At 37.2% G+C, this 18,409-nt stretch overlaps 1 protein-coding gene across 1 annotated transcript; it reads left to right on the forward strand.

The window, feature by feature from the left end:
* LOC127129271 (uncharacterized) lies at window positions 1-568 on the forward strand. The gene has a single exon (XM_051058505.1). It carries the CDS (start codon window positions 186-188, stop codon window positions 459-461), a length of 276 nt encoding a protein of 91 aa, XP_050914462.1. The 5' UTR covers window positions 1-185; the 3' UTR covers window positions 462-568.
* The last annotated feature ends 17,841 nt before the right edge of the window (window positions 569-18,409 follow it).

Consider the following 18,409-nt stretch of genomic DNA (forward strand, 5'->3'; position numbering starts at 1 on the left):
TTAAAAACCTTTGGTGATAAACACAAGCACTAGCAACATCACCACTTAAATACCACTATTATCAATCAAGTCTCATAAATAGAGAGGTTGTTGACCCTTTCAATCAATATAATCAATTTCTTCTTCAAAGTTCATCACATAAAATATCCTTCAAATTAATCATTAGTGAGAGAAGATCAATTAGGATGAAGAAGAGTTCTAAGGTGGCAGATGAGAACATGTATGAAGGAGGAGAAAGGGGGGTTGAAGTAGCAATATTTGGAGGTGAAAGAGCAAGAAGACAACATGGGTGGAGTGTTATTTTTGCTATTCTTCAAGCTCCAATTTCTATACTATCATGTGTTTCTAATCCTCGTGTTAATGGTTCTGATGGCGTTTGGACTTCTGGTGAATTTGCACAAATTTCTGAGATCAATCATATTATGGTAAATGATAGTATGCGATATGCAATTTTGATGTAGAAAAATGTAAACATTTATTAATGTTGTTCCTCTAGAGTATCTTCTCTTATTTTAATTAATTTTTGTTATATTATATCATATTTTATTATATATGTTTATACCTTTTACTCCTCTGAATCATGAATTAGATTAGATTAGATTATATATGAAGTGCTTATTTTTTTTTAGTTTTATTGAATAATTAATTGGTTTATAGAATATATATATTTGATGAATTCAAAAAAAACATCTCTTATATAAAAGATTAACACGGATTATTTAACAAACCATTCTTTTCTTGGTTAAAATTTACAAATATTTTACCATATTTACATGAAATTCACACAATTTAAATTAATAACTATTATTTATTCCCTTCATTCTTACCTAAACTAGTCATTATCATTTTTTAAATCTAGTAAGTTAATAAAATTTCACTCCGATTGATGTGTATCTCAAACTCATCTCGAATTCTAATTCATGTATCTGTAATCAAATGTCTCGAATAATTATTTATTAGACTGAGTTACACAACAATAATATATTTTTTTAAAGAGGATTTGCATGCTCACATTCACAATAAATTTATATAATATATATATATATATATATATATATATATATATATATATATATATATATATATATATATATATATATATATATATATATATATATATATATATATATATATATATATATATATATATATATATATATTCTGTTTTTTTTATAAACAAATATTATATTAATTAGAGTATATATGAAATTATTAAAAGAATAAAGTATTTGAAAAATATGAGAACAGTTGTGTAGGGGTGAAAAAATAATGTTAGGGTTGATTTTTTTAGTTAATGCAAATGGTGATTGTTAGTAGCAATATACCATTTATTTTTATTTTGTATTTTTTTAATCAGATTTATCTTATGATTTATATTTACTGTTGATTGAGTTTGTACATTTTTTTTAGAGAGGATTCAGATCCTTAATTAGACTTAATTAGTCGAAAATAAATTTTTGAATTTACTCTTCAAAAATATCACTTCCAAATTAATATGAAAATTTTATATAGATCAAAAGATAAATTATAATAAATTAAACTATCAATATTATAACACTAGAATAATGTCATTCCACTTAATAAAAAAAAGTTCTTACATGGACATTTGATCATGTAATGTTGTGAATGCTAATTTTATAGCAAAGTTTAAGACTTTATAAAAAAAAGTTCTTACATGGACATTTGATCCTCTTATGTTGTGAATGCTAATTTTATAGCAAGGTTTGGAAATCAATAATAGAATGGTTGAGATTCTTCAATGTTATGTCTGAATGAATTGAGAGACCATACGTATTACATATTAGCATAAAGTTTGTAATTATGGTGTTTTGATAGAAAATATCAAGTTAACATTGTGGTTGTGACTCAAATGCAATGATAAAAAATTTATTTACGCTGCTATAATTAGGGATGGTAAAATGGATCATTCGCCTAATCTCGTTTTGTCTTGCCTTAAGTCCGTTAAAAAAATGGCGAAACTGACAAGTCTGTCAAATAAAATTGGATTTAAAAATCTAACCTACATCACCATGGTGATGGATTGGTGGACGGCGAACTTGACCGCCTACTTTTTTTTAAAAAAATCTTTATTTTTTAATAGATTTATAGGACCTAAAATAGAACCGTCAACTAGAGTTTAAGTTCACCTAAAATATAACCATCAACAAGAGTTTAAGTTCAATTTCAACCAACTAAAAGTCTAAAATCATAAAAAAAAAAACACCTAAAATAAAACTATCAACAAGAGTTCAAGTTCAAGTTCAACCAACCAAAAGTTTTAGTTCAACCAATCAAAACCATAATAAGTATTAAGGACAACATCAAAATTTATTGATTCAAATTACATAATATTGTCTAACAAAACAAGAGTGAAGCATTTTAAAATCTAAATCCTAATCATCAAGGTCAATAATATTAGATGCACTCTAGAACCAATACTAAAGGAAGATTCTGAAGCAATAGTGGTAATAGGAATGCTTAACATGTCTTGAGCCATTACAGAAAGCTCGGGAAATTTATGTCTAGTGTTCTTCCACCATTGTAGTACATCCAAATGTTCTGTGTAATCAAGATTCAACGTTGGCTCTTTCAAATACATATCAAGCTTATTTTGACAATTTCTTTTAACCGTACTAGGTTTTTGTCTACCCAATCTAATTTCCTAAAATTATGACAATTGAATAATAACATAAAACTTACATCACCTAGTAAATCATGAACAAAAAACTTACATCAAATAGTAAATCATGCTTTCATATTAATTGAAAGAAATCACTTAGTAAACCATGAACAAAAAACTTACATAAAAAAACTTACTAATTTCATAAATGAAACCAATTAGTAAATCATGCTTTTATATTAATTGGAAGAAATCAATTAGTAAATCATGAACAAAAAACTTACATAAAAAAACTTACTAATTTCGTAAATGAAATCAATTAGTAAATCATGCTTTCATATTATTTGAAAGAAACCAATTAGTAAATCATGAACAAAAAACTTACATCAAATAGACTTGGCTCAATTGACATAGTTGAAGAGATATGAGTCCTTGAAGCATTGGAAGAAGAAATATAATATTTTGCAAACAACTTGGACAATTTCTCTTTTATGTTGCTCAACTTCAACTCCCAATTTAGTGGATCAACCACTTTATAATAATAGACCAATGAGTTCAACTTCATTCTTGGATCTAAGATAGCCCAAAATGCAAGAACAACATTATATTCATCCCAATACTTCTCAAATTTTAAAATCATGCTTTCAGCCATGCTTTTTATAACTCCGTCTACATCTTTTTGGTTTTCTATCAAAAGATGTTGAAGTTGTCCCATATCGTTTTCCTCAACATGCATATGATGAATCACATGTATTGTATTTTTCTATTTGCCTTCCCTCACTATCCAACCCTTATATCACAGTAAAATACTTCTACACCTGGAATTTCATCTTTCTATTAGTGTTTTTCATATTATTAGGTTCCTTAAACACATTACTATTAGGTTCCACCGGCTCACAGTCTTGTTCAACAGTTAGGTCCAAATCTACATCATCACTCTCATCAATTGGAGCTAACAAATCCATATCCAAACTAAATCCTAAAACATAGTAAACACAAATAAAGATGACAATAAGTCAATAACAATAATAACAACAGTTATAATTAGATTGTCACACTAAATGATATCACACCAAAAATATATTGTCACAACATCAGTAACTAACACTAAAAGAAATCACACCAAAATATATTGTCACAACATTAGTAACTAACACTAAAAGATATCACCCCCAAAATATATTGTCACAACATCAGTAAATAACACTAAAAGAGTTCACATCAAAATATATTGTCACAACATTAGTAACTAACACTAAAAGAGATCACACCAAAATAGATTGTCACAACATCAGTAACTACAATAATAACAACAATAAGTCAATAACATTAAAAGTGATTGCACCAAAATAGATAAGTCAACAATAATTAAGTATAACTCCATCACTTTGGATTCTAATAAAAATACTCATCTTTGTGCATAATATATATACAAATCAAGAATAACTCCACCACTGTGCATAATGAATCGCCCATTTCAAACTCTAAGGTCATAAATGGAGTTGATATTTGTATGCAACATGGTACCTTTATAAACAAATGTTATTCAGAGGCCTAATTTCAAACATCTACCAATTTAATTTTTAACTTTTATGCTACATGGAACACAAGAATATATCACTTGAAATTTAGATGGAGTTGAAAGATGATGAGTAAAATCAATAACGTCAATAAAAACAAATTACAAGTTGTAGTTGGTGTACCCATTAAGTAACATGATTAATCATTTTATCTTGTACTACAGGATACATGAACATTGTTTCAGATCAACCAACAATGTACACATTCAAAAATCATAAAGTGAATCAATGTACACATAAACGTTGTTGTACCCATTAAAGTTGAAGTTCAAATGCATAAAGTGAAATAATGTTGAAATTAACTTATCAAAATAAGTTATAATATATGCACGAGGCCTGCGAGGAAATGCGATTTAAGAAAAGTAATTATATTACCTTGCCAACGAGGCCCTCGTGGATGAGTGTCTTTAGGAAAGGCTTAGGAAGGGTGACTCCTTCATGACGCCAAAAAATGTGAGTCCCTCAAGATAGGTCTGGAAGGGAAAGTCCCTCGGGAGAGGCCTTGAAGTACGAGTCCCCCAAGTGAGGTCTGGAAGGGCGATACATTCGTGTGTGAGTCCCTTAGGAAGGCCTTGAAATACATGTGATGATGGAATTCCCAGACGCACGTGATTAATTTAATTATACATAATGAAGGAACTGCCTCAGGAAGTTCCAGTCAATGTAGATTGTTGATATGTTTACATAATTACAACATCGATCATTCATGTTCTACCCCTACATCAGTAGGAGAAACTCTATTATCTGGTGATGATAGCCTATATGGTCTAAGAACTTAACAACACAATATATTATTGTGTCATGATTTTTTCTCTTCTATTTCCATCTTTCCGAGTTTGTCTTCTAGATTTCCTTTGGAAATTTCTTCGCCAAGATCATCTTCTTCTTCATCATCCATAATTATTTCTGAAATTCTGGTAAGCAGATCCCGGATGTCGTACACGATGTCACGACACTAGGGTCAACATATTATCACCACCACAAACAATAATAGGACTTAAATTACGGTATGACAGGAAATAACACAATAAGTTGTTAATCCAGTTCGGTGCAATGTCACCTACACCTGGGGGATACCAAGCCATGAAGGAAATCCACTATCATAAAGTTAGTTTGAAGTCTTAAACAACCTCGTATTTTATAGACTTCTCACCTAATCTCTACCCATGGATGATTCTATCTAAGACACTCCTAGATATGAGACCCCTCTCACTTCCTTTCAACCTTACAACAACTTACAACTAAAAAACACAATCCACTCTTGCTTAAAAGCTTCTGAGAGATTGTTAGTTACAACTCAATAATCAAGGTTCAATTCAAGTATCTAGGAGATACTCGAATGGCTCATACAAAGCACAAATATGAAACCCTAATTTGGACAATATTCTGCACTACTTAGTTGCTTTATTTGGTTTAGAACCGCTGATAATGAGAAATTGTTTCGTGTTTTTAGGCTTATCTCACATGTCACCCATCTTCGTTTTATGCATTTTATCTCCTTTTACTTTCATTTTATTTGTTTTACAGTTGTTATCCGATTTCATTGGAGTTTTGGGAGCCTCGCGGAAAAGAAGCGAAAAAGGAGTCAAAGTGGAGCAAAAGAGTTAATTTTAGCCAATCTGAGCAAATGGCGTTTGCCATTTCCAATGCTCGCAACGTAATTTAATGAGCAAGACAATGGCGTTTGCCATTTCCCTAATGGCGTTCTCCATCTTCAAGCAGAAATAGAATTGCGCTAGTGAGGCAGTTTCTTAGCAGTTTTCAACCACTCATCCCTCCATTAATGCAACACGTCTGTAAGACCCCAATTTTGACCCTAAGATCCCTCATGGCATCATAACATTGCATTTGCATTGCCTCAAGGATCTTTAGCATCTTGGTTCCCTTTGCCTTTGGGTGGGACTCCTTGTGATTGGTTTGAGATCACCAAGCATGCTTGAATTATGTGAAAGAATTCTTTAACTTGAATTAACTTTTAATGATAGCAAATTGTGTGATCATCATCCAAATTGGTTGTGCATTGCATTACATGATATATTTGTGTTCTTACTTTGTAATTCATCCCATTCTATTGTTGCATAACCACACATATAAGCCTACATTGAAAATTTCCTTTAAAATAACAATTAAAATGCATTTTATGTCAGTATGTATCAATACATGACCCTTTGCATCGATACATGTAGCCTGTGATTAATCACAAAACAATTCTTGTTCAGTATGCATCGATACATACGAACCATGCATCAATACATGGAAGGCCAAAAACTCTGTGCATCGATACACACGACACCTGCATCGATACATGACTACTTGAGTCAGCCTGTGCATCGATACATACGCATTGGGCATCGATACATATTAGTGTAAAATTCACATGCATCGATACACACGATTCCTGCATCGATACATGATTAATTAATTTCACCAAAAATCTATACAACTTACAGTATGCATCGTGTCATACGGTGAACTGACTTGGAGGTGTTTTGCTTTTTATCGCAATGTCGCGGATAGCAAGAGTCGCCACCGACTTTTCTTTTATCCAATAAGGAAAGGTGGAAAAGAACAGGAAAGACCTCAATAGATTTTGGGTTCGGGAGGTACATTATACAAAGGGAAGGTGTTAGCACCCTTTGTATCCATGGTTATCCATGGGCTCTTAATTACTGGATCACTTATATTTTTGTCTGAAAAGTGTCGGTGAATTGCTTAAAAAATGTTTGAAAGAGAGTTTAACTTTGTAATGATTCTCGTATGAATGTATACAAAGTATTTATCTCATTTAATTTTGAAAATGGTTTAGAAAAATATAACTCGGTAATGATTCTAGTATGAATGTATACCAAGTGGTGATTTTCTAGGACTTGTAAAGTGTAAAGTGTGAGGGGTGAAAAATGTTTTAGGTTATGATCCAGTAATTGAGAGTTATACCTTCCTGAGGTCGTTATGAACGTTTCCTATCCTTATGAGGGTAAAACTATCCTTACTATTGAGAAGTAAGTAATTTTACCCTTTGGATGTTAAAGGGTCATCGTAGGGTCATCGATAGGTCATTGAAGGCAACAGTTGTAAGGATACCTTAGCATTCGAAGGGACGATCATCATTTAACCGTAGGCTACACCGAAGGTTCATCGAGGGACAAAATTGTATTTTCGAAGGCAACATCCGAGGGACTATGATTTATTTTATGATGATTTAATCGAAGGGCCATTGCTAAGTGTATCCCCACATTCGCGGGACATGACCGTTATACCGTAATATCATAAGGCAAAAGAGAGGTCCAAGATCACATATTTAAAGGCCGCATTTTAAAGTTAATTAGGTGATTATGATGAATCTCCACATTAAAATCAATACATTAAAAATAATACATTAAAATTAATACATTAAAATTAATTATTAAAATTAATTATTAAAATTAACACATTAAAATTAATTAAGCAATTTAGGGTGAGCCTCCACAAGGGTATCCCACAAATAAAGTGGAAGACCTAAACGGCGATCTTTTTTCTGGGACATATGAACCTTTGCAAAATTCAACAAACGGGTTAGCATACCAAATCCGGGTGCAATCGAGGATTACACCGTAAAAGAAAAATACAGCAGCATGAATGTCAGGCAAAACAGTGCATAATTAACATAGAATAGATCAGGTTACGCATAGAACACAACAAATATCAATGGCTGTCCCGTTCGCCTCTGCCTCGCCTAGCGAAGGCCTAGCGAACACTCGCTACATGCTCGCTTAGCGATGTGCTAGCGAGCGGCTGCGGGTTTTGAATTTCAGAACAGTATGACTTCAACCTGCGGCATGGCTTATGGCATTCAACACATAATTACATGGTTCAGCATTCACAATATTCAGGCACACTTAAATTCACATGCAAAACCTCAAATATGTTTATGAATTCAATTATAATATCACATGCAAGTTAAGAACATAAAGCGGTATCACATGCAAATTAAGAAAATAAAGCGATAATAGTAATGCAAACCTGTTTGCAATCGAATTGTAACCTTGAGTTGGCCGATCGGATCGAATTGAGCGGTAGTGACCTTGCTGCCGCCGGCTTTTCCTTCAGGGTTTCCTTTAGGGTTTTCCGTCTGTGAGCGCTAGGGTTTGCTTGCTAGAGTTATCCCCTCTCCTTTTTTTCGTTCTCTTTTTCATTACTGAAGTGCTGGTATTTATAATGCTCTTTTTCATGACCTAATGGGCTCAGAATGAAGCCCGAAATTTTTTGTTGTCTGTCAGCTTCGCTAGGCGAGCTGGTAGCGAACGTGTAGCGAACGTTCGCTAGGCGAGCGTGTAGCGAACATAACGTTCGCTAGGCGAGCGTGTAGCGAACAGGCCAGTTTGGGCCATTTTCTGGATTGGGCCATTCGTGAGCTGGGCCTTCGTTCCTTTGAGATCAGTGTCATAAAAATGATTCGGAATGCCTTGAAAAATGTCTTGAAATATTAATGGGCAAATTTTGGGGTATGACAGCTGCCCCTGTTCAATATTCTTGAACCGAGAGAGTAGAATGGTATGTGCCGTTCGCGGTCTGGAGGTGAAAGATTATTGAACACTAGAATGCCCCGAAAATTTGCGCTTGTCCATTAGTCTCGATGGGGATGGGCTTAAAGATGCCATCCAGGTAGTTCGATGACGAGCTTCCGATTGCGTCGTACATTAGACGATGTCTGAAGACATGAATGTCATGCTAGACCGTATAGTGAGTCATCCATCATGCTGTTGACTTTGCTGGGGAGTCAGAGTATGCTATATACTGCTGGGGATAAGGGATCAGAATGGATCGTATATTAGACCGTGTCTGAATACCAGAGTGAGTTATTCATTAGGCGGATGACTTTGCTGGGGATGAAAGATCAGAATGGATCGTACGCTAGATCGTATCTGAGTTGCAGAATGAGCCGTACGTTAGGCTGAATCTGCTGAAAAGGGAGTAGTCGTATACTAGACTACTATTCAGAAATGTACCTGTCCGAAGGTAGCATCTGAGGGGATGAAGGTCTAACTTGGTCGTACATTAAACCATATCTGAGCAGAGTGAGCCGTCCGTTGGGCTGAATCTGCTGAAAAGGGAGTAGTCGTATACTAGACTACCATTCAGAAATGTACCTGTCCGAAGGTAGCATCTGAGTAAGGGAGTAGCCGTATACTGGACTACCATTCAGAAATGTACCTGTCCGAAGGTAGCATCTGAGTAAGGGAGTAGCCGTATACTGGACTACCATTCAGAAATGTACCTGTCCGAAGGTAGCATCTGAGTAAGGGAGTAGCCGTATACTAGACTACCATTCAGAAATGTACCTGTCCGAAGGTAGCATCTGAGTAAGGGAGTAGCCGTATACTAGACTACCATTCAGAAATGTACCTGTCCGAAGGTAGCATCTGAGTAAAGGAGTAGCCGTATACTAGACTACCATTCAGAAATGTACCTGTCCGAAGGTAGCATCTGAGTAAGGGAGTAGCCGTATAATAGACTACCATTCAGAAATGTACCTGTCCGAAGGTAGCATCTGAGTAAGGGAGTAGCCGTATACTAGACTACCATTCAGAAATGTACCTGTCCGAAGGTAGCATCTGAGTAAGGGAGTAGCCGTATACTAGACTACCATTCAGAAATGTACCTGTCCGAAGGTAGCATCTGAGTAAGGGAGTAGCCGTATACTAGACTACCATTCAGAAATGTACCTGTCCGAAGGTAGCATCTGAGTAAAGGAGCAGCCGTATACTAGACTACCATTCAGAAATGTACCTGTCCGAAGGTAGCATCTGAGTAGGGGAGTAGCCGTATACTAGACTACCATTCAGAAACGTACCTGTCCGAAGGTAGCATCTGAGTAGGGGAGTAGCCGTATACTAGACTACCATTCAGAAATGTACCTGTCCGAAGGTAGCATCTGAGAAAGGGAGTAGTCGTATACTAGACTACCATTCAGAAATGTACCTGTCCGAAGGTAGCATCTGAGTAAGGGAGTAGCCGTATACTAGACTACCATTCAGAAATGTACCTGTCCGAAGGTAGCATCTGAGAAAGGGAGTAGTCGTATACTAGACTACCATTCAGAAATGTACCTGTCCGAAGGTAGCATCTGAGCAAGGGAGTAGTCGTATACTGGACTACCATTCAGAAATGTACCTGTCCGAAGGTAGCATCTGAGCAAGGGAGTAGCCGTATACTGGACTACCATTCAGAAATGTACCTGTCCGAAGGTAGCATCTGAGGATTTGACGGTCTAACTTGGTCGTACATTAGACTGTATCTGGGCAGAATCCGAGGACTTAAAGGTCTAACTTGGTCGTACATTAGACTGTCACTGAGCAGAATCTGAGGACTTGACGGTCTAACTTGGTCGTACATTAGACTGTCTTTGAGTGGTATTTGAAGATTTGAAGGTCTAACTTGGTCGTACATTAGACTGTCTTTGAGTTAAAGATCCAAATGGGTCTTATGATAGACTGTATTGGAGTTGCAGGATGAGCCGTCCATTAGGCTGAATCTGATGATAAAAGGGGGTAGTCGTACACTAGACTACACTTCAGAAATGTACCGTACACTAGGTAGCATCTGAGAAGATGAAGGTTTAACTTGGTCGTACATTAAACCATCTCTGAGCAGAATGAGCCGTCCATTAGGCTGAATCTAATGATAAAAGGGGGTAGTCGTACACTAGACTACACTTCAGAAATGTACCGTACACTAGGTAGCATGAAGGTTTAACTTGGTTGTACATTAAACCATATCTGAGCAGAATGAGCCGTCCATTAGGCTAAATCTGATGATAAAAGGGGGTAGTCGTACACTAGACTACACTTCAGAAATGTACCGTACACTAGGTAGCATCTGAGAAGATGAAGGTTTAACTTGGTCGTACATTAAACCATATCTGAGCAGAATGAGCCGTCCATTAGGCTAAATCTGATGATAAAAGGGGGTAGTCGTACACTAGACTACACTTCAGAAATGTACCGTACACTAGGTAGCATCTGATAGTATTTGTATATGCTGAATTTGCAATAAATATCTGGGATGGGCTTATAGATGCCATCGTTAGGAGGATGTCTGAATGAATGTTGACATGGAGTATATCTGAAAGATGTATCTGAAGAAGAAAGTAGTCGTACACTAGACTACACTTCGGAACATACCGTACGCTAGGCAGTATCTGAGGGATATAGTTGAATCTTGAAAGTAATTGATAAAGATGTCCGTCTGAATGGACCTTTGTTTTGACTGTGTCAGGAGGATAATTGACCTGAAAAATAAAGTTAGCTTCATGCTATGTCATGATGCATGAGATGCAAATGTTGTATGCATGCGTGTGCTGTGAAATGATGTAATGAATGAATTATGCGTCTGAAATAAATGCGAACATTGTATGCATGTATATGTTATGAAATGAATGAATTATGCGTCAGGGGACGCTACTGGGGAAATAAATCTCAGTCTTCTGGTCGGAGATATTTGTATTGATGACCCTTTCTCAGCTGGGGGTATTTGATTTCTGTCTGATGGTGGAAACACTCGACAGAGCCTGGCTGGGGATAGAAGAGATGACCAATTCGTCTAGTGATGCCCATTTCTTCTGGGGAATAACTGGCTTAGCCGGGGAATAGAATTGGCAACAGATTCATTGGAAAGCCTGGTTAGACCTTCTCCTCGATCCTGAAGTCCTTTAGTAATTGTCATTGTTATTTTATACATGTATTTTGATAAACATTGATCATATTCAAATGCACATATCAATTCAAATTAAATCAATGGACGTTTATGCAAGCAAAACAGAGAAAGTAAAACAAAAGCATCTTTTTGGAAATAAAATTGTATTGATTTTGCAAGAGGGCCTATAAATAGGCAATTTGAGTACAAGGAGACAGAAATCCTAGTAAGAGGAAATTGTCAGGCAAACAAAGAGAAGCTATGAGGAAAAATCCTGTCGATTCTAATTCCACCACTGTCATTATGTCTTCAAGCCTCTCATCTCCTGCTGTCGGATAGAAGTGATTAGCTTGTTCAGTCCTTTGAACTTGGATGAAGCTGTCTGAGAACGGGACATAGTCGTACGCTTTAATCCCTAATTTTTGCCTGGACCGCCTTTTCAGGTTTTCAGTCCACCAGGATACCCTTTTTTGCTCAAGCCGCCTTTTCAGGTTTTCGACTTGCCGGGTATACGTCTTTATATGTTTATCCCTAATTTTTGCCTGAACCCTTTTGGTTCGTCGGGATGCCCTTACTTTTGCCTAGGTACGTCGACCTAGCGGGTCTCTTTTATGCGTAGTATTTTCTTGACTATGTCTGCGTTCACGGGATGCGGGAACTCTTCGCCATCCATTGTAGCCAGCATCATGGCTCCACTAGAGAATACCTTCTTACTACAAATGGCCCTTCGTATGTGGGAGTCCATTTGCCCCTGGGATCACCTTGTGGTAGAATGATACGCTTGATAACCAAGTTGTTGATTTGGTACACTCGTCTCTTGACCTTTTTGTTGAATGCCTGGGTCATGCGCTTCTGATATATCTGCCCATGACAAACAACCGCAAGTCTCTTTTCATCAATCAGATTTATCTGACCGAGTCGAGTTTGAATCCACTCATCCTCATCTAAGCCTGCATCTTTCACAATTCTTAGAGAGGGAATCTGAACTTCCACTGGTAAAACGGCTTCCATTCCATAGACTAAAGAGAAAGGGGATGCCCCTGTCGAAGTGCGGTAACCATGAAGAGCAAAAGGTAACATCTCATGCCAGTCTTTGTATGTTACTGTTATATTCTTGATATTGTTAGCAGCCTCCACGGCGTCGTTCGTCTTTGGCCGGTACGGAGAAGAGTTAGGGTGTTTTATTTTGAACTGTATGCAGAGTTCAGTTTAGTACCATTATCAGTGATAACTCTCTCAGGAGACAGCAGGTTTCTCAAATAGATATTTGATAGAATCCATCTTAGAAGTCAATAAAGTGGTATGATTCAACATATATTGTCTTAGTCGGCGAGCAGCCCAAGCCAAAGCGCAGCAAGCTTTCTCGAGCTGTGAGTATCTTGTTTCACAGTCGGTACCTTTTGCTAAGGCAGTGTATGACATGCTCTTTTCGACCAGACTCGTCATGTTGCCCCAGCACACCCTATTGAGTTTTCTAACACGGTCAAATACATAGTTAGAGGTCTTCCTTCAACTGGTAGCATCAGAATTGGAGGTTCTTGGAGATATTTCCTGATTTTGTTATTCATCATTCCATGCCATCTCTTGATTTTTCCTTTTTAGTAATTTGAAGATGGGTTTGCAGGTAGCAGTCAAGTGTGGAATGAATCGGGCAATGTAATTCAAGTGTCCCAAGAAACCTCTGACTTCTTTCTTGTCTATTTCAGTACCCAGATTTACAATTTCAATTGATTCCTCATGCGGCTGTATGGTCTCTTCTTCTTGTAGTACCGGTCTGGCAAGTTCTCCAGGGACTTCACAATCTTCCTCACTTCCATCCTCGGCTTGGTAGATCGGATTTTCAAAGTCATAATGAACAGTAGCAGAGTCATTACCAACAGGATCCAGAGTGGATATGGATCGGCAAATTGTTACGTGAGTGTGTGCAAGAAAACATAGCTTGTTTGAAAGATTACAGGAAAGATAAAGAGCGCAATATTTGAATGCAAAAAGGTCCATTGATTTATTGAATATGAATATGCTTATGAAAATGACAAAACCCTTTGAAAAATTAGCTTACTGTGCCCCGGGTATAGACACAATGCTTTAAAACACTAAAATAGCAATAACAATTACTCCTGACTAAAGGAAATCGGGATAGTGTCTTCAGCCTTCCAATTATTGAGTCCGTCGCCAATTGTTGGGAAAATCCAGCTATCCAAGTCATGATCGTTATCAGTATCTTCCACAGCATTGACAGTCTCGCCCTGATTAGGCAGAGGAGCAGTGATGACATTAGGAGTCTCAGGCGGATCAGATTCAAATTCTCCAGCGTCGATCGTATCCTGAATTTTGTTCTTCAACGACCAACAATTGTTTGTATCATGCCCGGGGCTATCGGAGTGATATGCACACCTGGCATTGGGATTATAATGAGGAGAAGTAGTGTTGGGTTTTGCAGGAGGATCTCTGAGGGTAATTAAATTTGCTTTTAGCATTCCCTGCAGTGCTTGTGCTAAAGTCATATTGATCTTCGTAAACTGCCTCCTTCCCGGGTTAATGTGCCTCACAGGTTTCTGGTCTTTCTTTTTCTCGAGCAAAAGAGCCTTCAGTTCCTCCTGCCCCTTGGATAAGTTCAAGATCATCTCCTGGAGTTGAGCATTCTGAGCATGGAGATCCTTGACAGTTTGTTCGAGGTCCATTTTTCTGTGTGGAGGAAAACCGTGAGAACACTGATCCCTTTAGAGTACCTGTTATGCTATGTTATGCTATGCAATGCATGAAATGTTTTCAAGGCCTTTTGGAATTTAACTTTGCATAAACTACCGAAAAGGGAAACTTTTTTTTTGTTTTTTTTTTGTTTTTTTGTTTTCATACAAAACAGAGCAAAGTTAAATCCCTAAGTCCTTGAAATGGTTAGTACAATGTTATGATGTTATGATGTTAAGTAAATAACAAGCACAAGGAAGTCACACAATCATCATTCCTAGGTTTTAAGGCTTGCATGAGTTCCATAGGTAAGTACCCTCCCCACTGAAGTTTAGTTGGTTCAACCTGTCCTAGAATAGTAACCGGGTTCTAAAAGGATCTCCAATCATTGACCTTCCTTCAAGTCCACTTCAGTGCAACACCAAGTGGTTGACCGAAGCTTCCCTAAAGTCCAATCTCAAAGAGTGTAGTATCGAGTCTCAACCAACCCCAGTCGGAACCGAAGTCAGTTATCTCACTACTTTCTAATGGCTAGGATGAGTCAATTAGGGTTCTAAAGGTCTGGTTAATGCTTTGATGACACCACGCGAATGCCAAATTTTTCCTCAAGTAAACATGAGGAACATCAGGACATCCAAAGTGTCACATTAACCGTAGCCATCATTTTAACCATTCCAGTATACGCCGGATAGTCGCGATGATCTATTGCTACTTACCTAAGGTACACTAGATCCGGGTGTAGGATCTTTCACTCAAGAATACCCAAGCAATCCCTTAAAAGTAAATCAGACAATTTTAAATAAGTGATCTTGTTTTTAAGGTAACCTCTCTTTTTAAAGTGTCCCCAGCAGAGTCGCCAGTTCTGTCATACGGTGAACTGACTTGGAGGTGTTTTGCTTTTTATCGCAATGTCGCGGATAGCAAGAGTCGCCACCGACTTTTCTTTTATCCAATAAGGAAAGGTGGAAAAGAACAGGAAAGACCTCAATAGATTTTGGGTTCGGGAGGTACATTATACAAAGGGAAGGTGTTAGCACCCTTTGTATCCATGGTTATCCATGGGCTCTTAATTACTGGATCACTTATATTTTTGTCTGAAAAGTGTCGGTGAATTGCTTAAAAAATGTTTGAAAGAGAGTTTAACTTTGTAATGATTCTCGTATGAATGTATACAAAGTATTTATCTCATTTAATTTTGAAAATGGTTTAGAAAAATATAACTCGGTAATGATTCTAGTATGAATGTATACCAAGTGGTGATTTTCTAGGACTTGTAAAGTGTAAAGTGTGAGGGGTGAAAAATGTTTTAGGTTATGATCCAGTAATTGAGAGTTATACCTTCCTGAGGTCGTTATGAACGTTTCCTATCCTTATGAGGGTAAAACTATCCTTACTATTGAGAAGTAAGTAATTTTACCCTTTGGATGTTAAAGGGTCATCGTAGGGTCATCGATAGGTCATTGAAGGCAACAGTTGTAAGGATACCTTAGCATTCGAAGGGACGATCATCATTTAACCGTAGGCTACACCGAAGGGTCATCGAGGGACAAAATTGTATTTTCGAAGGCAACATCCGAGGGACTATGATTTATTTTATGATGATTTAATCGAAGGGCCATTGCTAAGTGTATCCCCACATTCGCGGGACATGACCGTTATACCGTAATATCATAAGGCAAAAGAGAGGTCCAAGATCACATATTTAAAGGCCGCATTTTAAAGTTAATTAGGTGATTATGATGAATCTCCACATTAAAATCAATACATTAAAAATAATACATTAAAATTAATTATTAAAATTAATTATTAAAATTAACACATTAAAATTAATTAAGCAATTTAGGGTGAGCCTCCACAAGGGTATCCCACAAATAAAGTGGAAGACCTAAACGGCGATCTTTTTTCTGGGACATATGAACCTTTGCAAAATTCAACAAACGGGTTAGCATACCAAATCCGGGTGCAATCGAGGATTACACCGTAAAAGAAAAATACAGCAGCATGAATGTCAGGCAAAACAGTGCATAATTAACATAGAATAGATCAGGTTACGCATAGAACACAACAAATATCAATGGCTGTCCCGTTCGCCTCTGCCTCGCCTAGCGAAGGCCTAGCGAACACTCGCTACATGCTCGCTTAGCGATGTGCTAGCGAGCGGCTGCGGGTTTTGAATTTCAGAACAGTATGACTTCAACCTGCGGCATGGCTTATGGCATTCAACACATAATTACATGGTTCAGCATTCACAATATTCAGGCACACTTAAATTCACATGCAAAACCTCAAATATGTTTATGAATTCAATTATAATATCACATGCAAGTTAAGAACATAAAGCGGTATCACATGCAAATTAAGAAAATAAAGCGATAATAGTAATGCAAACCTGTTTGCAATTGAATTGTAACCTTGAGTTGGCCGATCGGATCGAATTGAGCGGTAGTGACCTTGCTGCCGCCGGCTTTTCCTTCAGGGTTTCCTTTAGGGTTTTCCGTCTGTGAGCGCTAGGGTTTGCTTGCTAGAGTTCTCCCCTCTCCTTTTTTTCGTTCTCTTTTTCATTACTGAAGTGCTGGTATTTATAATGCTCTTTTTCATGACCTAATGGGCTCAGAATGAAGCCCGAAATTTTTTGTTGTCTGTCAGCTTCGCTAGGCGAGCTGGTAGCGAACGTGTAGCGAACGTTCGCTAGGCGAGCGTGTAGCGAACATAACGTTCGCTAGGCGAGCGTGTAGCGAACAGGCCAGTTTGGGCCATTTTCTGGATTGGGCCATTCGTGAGCTGGGCCTTCGTTCCTTTGAGATCAGTGTCATAAAAATGATTCGGAATGCCTTGAAAAATGTCTTGAAATATTAATGGGCAAATTTTGGGGTATGACACATCGATACACACTTCTATGTATCAATACACAGAGTTGTTTTAAGTCATAACAGCAACTGTTTCTTGAAGGATATAAATACAGGTTTCAACAGCAGGTGGTCAACACGAATTCATTGAGGGAAAACAATTGAACACAGATCAAAAGCAGTGTTGGAGCAATTGTTTTGTGAGCACATAGAAACCTGAAAGAGACTTCATCTTCTTCATCTTCTCAATCACTCTTCTTCAAGAACATTTACACATAACAATTCTTGTTCTTTGGATTAAAGAAGCATTGAGATAACGTTCAGTGGTACGATCAAGGATCTAGCTGTGGGTTGCAGTGGAACGATCGAGGATCTAGCTGAGTCGAAGATTGAAGGGGGTTTCTAGGAAAAACCTACTGGTTTGTCCTTCAAGAACTGGTGTGTTCTTGAGGGTTTGGGAGTCACATTTGCAGAACAGATTCAGCCGCAGCGTTGCGTTTGGAGATCGGGGGATTTCGCAAGCAGGTCGTGGAACCGGTGAATTGTTTGCAACTTTGTGCAGGAAAATCTTGATCGAGCTCAGATCAAGTGAAGGTTTATACAAGAAGAGGTTCTTGGAGTTTAGAAATTCTGTCTTTGTATCAAAACCTTGTATCAACGGATTCGGCAATAATTGATAATCAAAAGTTCTCAATTTCATTTGAAATTGAGAGGGAGACGTACCCACACGCGAGGACGACGTGGGGAACTTCCTTAACAAATCTCTGCGTATCGTACTCTTACCTTTATCTTCTTTACGTTTCAAAACTGTTTTGCAATTTCTGTTAGTGTGTGGTGATTGATCATATTTCTGGACAGCAGTGATAATAAAACCTTTAGTCATACACCATTGCTGTTTATCATCAAACACTCACACACCAACTGTTTGACAAAACGGTTAACTTGATTGTGTTCATTGGAAATAGTATTTGAGGATAAGCGCATTCAATCTGTTAAAATTCTGT

The sequence above is a fragment of the Lathyrus oleraceus genome, chromosome 3, assembly GCF_024323335.1.
Source record: "Lathyrus oleraceus cultivar Zhongwan6 chromosome 3, CAAS_Psat_ZW6_1.0, whole genome shotgun sequence".
NCBI classification, from domain to species: domain Eukaryota; kingdom Viridiplantae; phylum Streptophyta; class Magnoliopsida; order Fabales; family Fabaceae; genus Lathyrus; species Lathyrus oleraceus.

What these genes read in the sequence shown, in the direction of transcription:
- LOC127129271 (XM_051058505.1), top strand. Translation starts at nt 186, where the DNA reads ATGAAGAAGAGTTCTAAGGTGGCAGATGAGAACATGTATGAAGGAGGA.